General features: G+C 34.7%; 1 protein-coding gene across 1 annotated transcript in view; it reads left to right on the plus strand.

Moving 5' to 3' along the window:
* Nucleotides 4,198-5,427, plus strand: part of LOC109842183 (cytochrome P450 CYP736A12-like) — a 16,079-nt gene continuing 14,849 nt past the window's right edge. Inside the window, exon 1 of the mRNA XM_020411086.1 lies at nt 4,198-4,515. Within this exon, the coding sequence (XP_020266675.1) occupies nt 4,198-4,515 (318 nt within the window). The remainder of the gene's footprint in view (nt 4,516-5,427) is intronic.

Raw genomic sequence — 5,427 nt, forward strand, 5'->3', positions numbered from 1 at the left:
TACGTGTAAACAATCAAAATTAAAATTTAATTTTTTTAGAGAAATATAGTTTAAATATTTGATCTAAATTTATGTTGTATAACTAATATTTTAAATAAAATAGCAAGTTAAAGCAAAATATATCGACTTACAATAATACAAAATTACTAGCATGCAATAGTTTAAATTAATTCTTTTAAGTATGTTAGAACCAAGGTGATCTAGAATGTGTGTGGGTCTAAAAGTAAATGAAGGTAAAACTTTTGGTTTAGAGATAAAAATTCATTTTAAGAAGTGAGTGATACAGTTCACTATGCTGCAACATTAATGTGTAAAAAGCTAAAATATAATGGTCCAGACATCTGGTTACATAGTACACCTAACAATTTAGAAAAATAATTACTATGAATATGTGTGGACTCAAGAAATAGAGGGGAACTTTGGGCTTAGGGCCAAAAAACCAACAAAAAAACTTCATGGATTAATTATTTAGTTAAAAAATATCATAGCTAACCACTTAAAATAAAAATATAATTATTTAGTTAAAAAACATCATAGCTAACCAAATCGTTGAAATACAAAATAAATTTACAAATAATATTGAGTATTTTGTGTTTAAGAGTGGCTTTGGAAATGAGTGAGTTTAAAAATAAATAGTATGACTTTGGATTTAGAGCGAAAATATACAAGGTAATAACAAAATATACTCATATATGATGAGCGGTGAAAATGTAAAGTGAGTTTAAGATTTGTTTGAATGAGTATTTTGGATCCCAAGAGTGATCTTGGAGGTGAGTGACTTTAATAATAAAATAAGGGAATGTTTTAGGTGTATACATAAGAACTCATTTTAGGAAGAGAATAAGTTTAAAAGACAATAGGCCAAAATTTTGAGTTTATATACAAGAAGATATTTTCCATGCTGCCTCATTGGCATGCGAAAAAAACAAAAATGCAACACTATTAAGTATTTTACTTATAAAATAGATGGTGTACCAAAAGCAATAGGATTTCTATGAACCACTCCTATAAAAGTGGGGTGATTAACACCTGATAGAATAATCATAATTTATAAACTAACCATTTAACCACCCATGAGTAGTATAAATTACCCTATTAGATAGGGTGTTCTGATAGAATCCCTATTCTACGTAATCACTTAGAACAAAATTTTACATGTTAAATAAAACAAAATATAGCAACTTACATGTATAGAAAACTACCATAATACTTTTGATTTAGAAAAAAAATTATTTGCAAAGTGGGTGAATTTAAAAATAAATGAGCATAAAACCTTAAACTTGTAGGAAAAAACTTATTCACCATTTACAACATTGCAGCAATGCGGAAAAAACCTAAAATAATGCTTAAACATTTGGTCTAACAACTTAAACCATATGTACAAACCATCACAAATTAAGCTTAAAAATAGGGTGGTGTAGTTTTTTGACTCTAATTAAGAATGATTTTCAAGGTATGTTGTTTAAAACTAAATATATCTAATACTTTAGATTTATAATAAGAAAGTTCTTGTAATGGGTAGGTTTCAAAGTAAATAAGGATAAGATTATAGCTAAATAATCAATCTAAAGTTGTAACTTATGATATAACAAACTTATGAAATATAAATTAGGTTTACAGTAATTCATTAGAGTATTTTTGGTCGAAGACGGATTGTGAAGTGAGTGAATTTAAAAATAATTTAGGGAATTTTAGGTTTATAGCAAAAAAACTCTTTATAGGGTCCTTCATTATATTATTATATTATATTATTAGAGTTAATGGAGTATTTCAGGTTTATGATTAATTTTTCAAGTGAGTGGACTTAAAAGTAAATTGGGTTAGCTTATTGGATATTTAGATAAAAAACTCATTTATTTATTATTACTTGAGAAAAGTTTCAAACATGCAAAATATTATGTACTTGAGATGGATTTTTTAAGTGGTGGACTTATAAGAAAATTGAGTTGAACATTGGGTTTGTAAATAAAAATTACATATCGTCTCTTTTAACAATAATCTATTGGAGTGTGCTGTAGAATGAATAGTGTCAAACTACAATACTAACCCCAATAGATTTAGTATATAGATAAACCATTTTTACAAGCGTGTTTATTATTATTAAAGGAACCATTCCTGGTTCAGATTCTATTTCAGCGTTATCATATTTAATTATTTAAATTTCAAAAAATCACGCTCATCTACTACTAAGTTAACATAGAACAATCTCCCTCTAACTTTTCAGCAACTTTATAGTATGACTATTTTCTCCCTATGTAAGTTTAATTCCGTTGAACTTTGGGATTAAAGTTAAATATCCTAAATTTCACATGTTAACTTTGATATTCAAAGTTTTTCCCCTAAAATGTCAAAAAAATCACTTCATTTTATTTTGACCCAAAGGTCTACACAATTTAACTTCGCAACCCTAAAACTCAACAAAATTGAATTTTGATATGTCAAATTTCAATAAAATTTAAGTTTGGTACTCCAAGTTTCGGCAAAATTTAGGTTTGGTATCCAATGTCCAACAAAATGATACATATACATAGATGAAACCTTCAAACTATAAATTTTTGGATAGGAATTGAATGGAAAAGTACGTATTTTTTAAATCCGAACACGAAATAGGGTGTAAGTTAAAATTAGGACAGATTCCTCGAAAGAAAGCATAGACTACCGGATTTGAGTACGAATTGTTGTCCCATTGGCTGCAGCCCATTAAGGGGCTGTTTGGATAGGTTTTTTTGGGTGGTAAAAGAGGAGAAAGCTGCCAAAAATGTCAGCTTTTTGGCAGCTTTCCCCCAAAATCACCTTTTTAAGGGGTGATTTTGGGGGAAAGCTGCAAAAAAACTAACATTTTTGGCAGCTTTCCCCACTTTTACCACCAAAAAAAAAGGAACCAAACAGCCCCTAAATATGGACTATTACAGGTCTCCTGGAATCCTGCCATTTGGCTCGTAGTGAGGAGAACAGGGGGCGGGCCCCACAGGGGCTCACAGTCCAACCGCGAGCCCAACCTCTTTTTCTAGTAGTTATTGTTCAGTAGTTGAGCATCTACCACAAAAAATTGCCATCTAAGCACAATGTGGATGCCAATTTAAAGCAGGCAATACGGAAGAGTGAAGACCATGAGTTCAGAGAGAGAGAGAGCGCGCAAAAACACTAGTGGGCCGACTCTTCCCCACAAAGTAACTAGTCTGTGAAAGAATTGCTATTAGGGTGGCACTACAGGCACACCATCAGGCACACTTTGTACCACACTCCCTCTCTCTGCTACACTGCATGAGGCCCACATGAGATTTTTTTTTAAATTTCATGTGGGCCCAGTGCACTGTAGCAGAGAGAGAGTGTGTGGCACAAGGTGTGCGTGTACCATTTTCCTTGTTATTAAGGTCATTCTATTTTTATAGGCAGTGAGAAACCATTGTTACTATGAGTACAGTCAGAATTGTTATTAAGGTCATTCCATCTATAGGCAGTGAAACACAATCGTTACAAAGAATTGTTATTAAGGCCATCCTATTTATAGGCAGTGAGAAACAAGTGTTACAAAGTGTGGAATCCTATTTTCAGTTGGGCTCAAAAAGAAGGGGAAAAAGCCAATCCTATTTTTGGCGAGCACAAACTCTCACCATGACTTCATTCCTCCTCTCCACCTCCCTCCTCCTCACACTCCTTCTCCGTCCTCTGACCTACCTCCTCCATCTCCACGCTCACCGCCGCCCTGCCTCCTTTCCCCTCCCTCCCGGCCCGCCTCCTTCCCCTTACATCGGCAGCCTCCACCTTCGCCCCCTCCCCACCGTCCTTCGCTCCCTCGCCTCCTCCTACTCAGCCCCCCTAATGCACAACCGCCTCGGCTCCATCCCCACCGTATATGCGTTTCGCCCTACCTGCCTCCCGCGCACCGCCAGAGATCTTCCTGAAAACCCACGACGCCGCCTTCGCCAACCGCCCTCCCTCTGAGGTCATGCGGCACATGTCATACAACTACAAGGGCCTCTCCTTCTCCGACTCTGGCCCCTACTGGCGCCACATCCGCCGCTTATGCGTCACCAACCTCCTCAGCCCTCAGAAGATCGAATCCTATCGCTCCATCCGCCAACCAAGAATCGACGCTTTCTGTCCAACCATAAGCGCCGCCGTCGATAACGGCAGGCGTGTCAACGTCAGCGCGGCCCTACGAGTACGCTCGTGGTTCCGAGTTGTCGTGCAGATATGAGTGATGACGAGGATGGGAAGAGGTTTAAGGAGAACACTAATGAGCTGATGAGCTTGTTGGGGTCGTTCAATGTGAATGATTTTGTGCCGGTGCTCAGGGTTTTTGATGTGCAGGGGATGAGGAAGAGGATGAGGAAGGTGCATGAGGTGTTTGATGTGTTCTTGGAGAAGATTATTGAGGAGCATTTGGAGAGTAGGAGGAGAGGGGAGAAGAAGAATGATTTTGTTGATATCATGTTGTCGATTATGGAGGAGGAGGAGGAGAATAATGGAGAGTTTCGGCTTGAGAGAGCTAATATCAAGGCAGTTGTGCTGGTAAGGGCCTGTTAGGTTGGTTTCCTTCATTTTCAAAAACTCATTTTCCTTCACTTTTTTGTATTTTCTTTACTTTCATGGAAAGTGTTTCTTATGTTTGTTTCGCCAAAAAATATGGGCTGAAAGTACTTTCCACCATTTTTCTTAGTTTGATTCAACTTGAAAAAAGAAGAAAACAATTGATGTGTGAATAGATTCACTCATTTTTAAATGTTTGGTTTAAATGAAAATAATAATAATAATAATAATAATAATAATAATAATAATAACAATAACAATAACAATAATAATAATAATAACAACAACAACAACAACAACAACAACAACAACAACAAATAATAATAATAACAATAATACAATAATATAATATAATATATATAATAATAATAATAAAATAATAAATAATAATAATAATAACAATAATACAATAATATAACAATATAATATTAATATAATAATAATAATAATAATATTGTACGTAGAAAGTACTGTTTTCCCCGTAATCGGGCTTTTTTGAGAGGAAAATTTTTGGGAGAAAGAATCCCTCACTTTCCTTCACTTTTATTCACTTTCCTTTTTATTTTTTGCAAACCAAACACATGATTGTGGGGGAAAACAGGGGATTTTCCCTGCGTCTGTTTTTTGATGGGCCACTTTCTGTCACTTTCTATAATTTTTTGACGAAACAAACAGGTCCTAAGAGGAAACAAGAGCCAACTTGTTTTTGTTAGGACTAGACATTTAGATGAATGAATAGAGTAATATGGTAAAGTAAGGTGCCATTTCACTGGGGGTTAGGGGAAAAAAGTTAAAGATGAATGACTAATTAGTTAACCCTTCACAAAAAGTTAAAAATAATTTAATTACATTTAGATTTGATAGTTGTTATGGTGTTTTAAATCGACAAAGTAC

Source organism: Asparagus officinalis, chromosome 5 (assembly GCF_001876935.1).
Source record: "Asparagus officinalis chromosome 5, Aspof.V1, whole genome shotgun sequence".
Lineage (NCBI taxonomy): Eukaryota > Viridiplantae > Streptophyta > Magnoliopsida > Asparagales > Asparagaceae > Asparagus > Asparagus officinalis.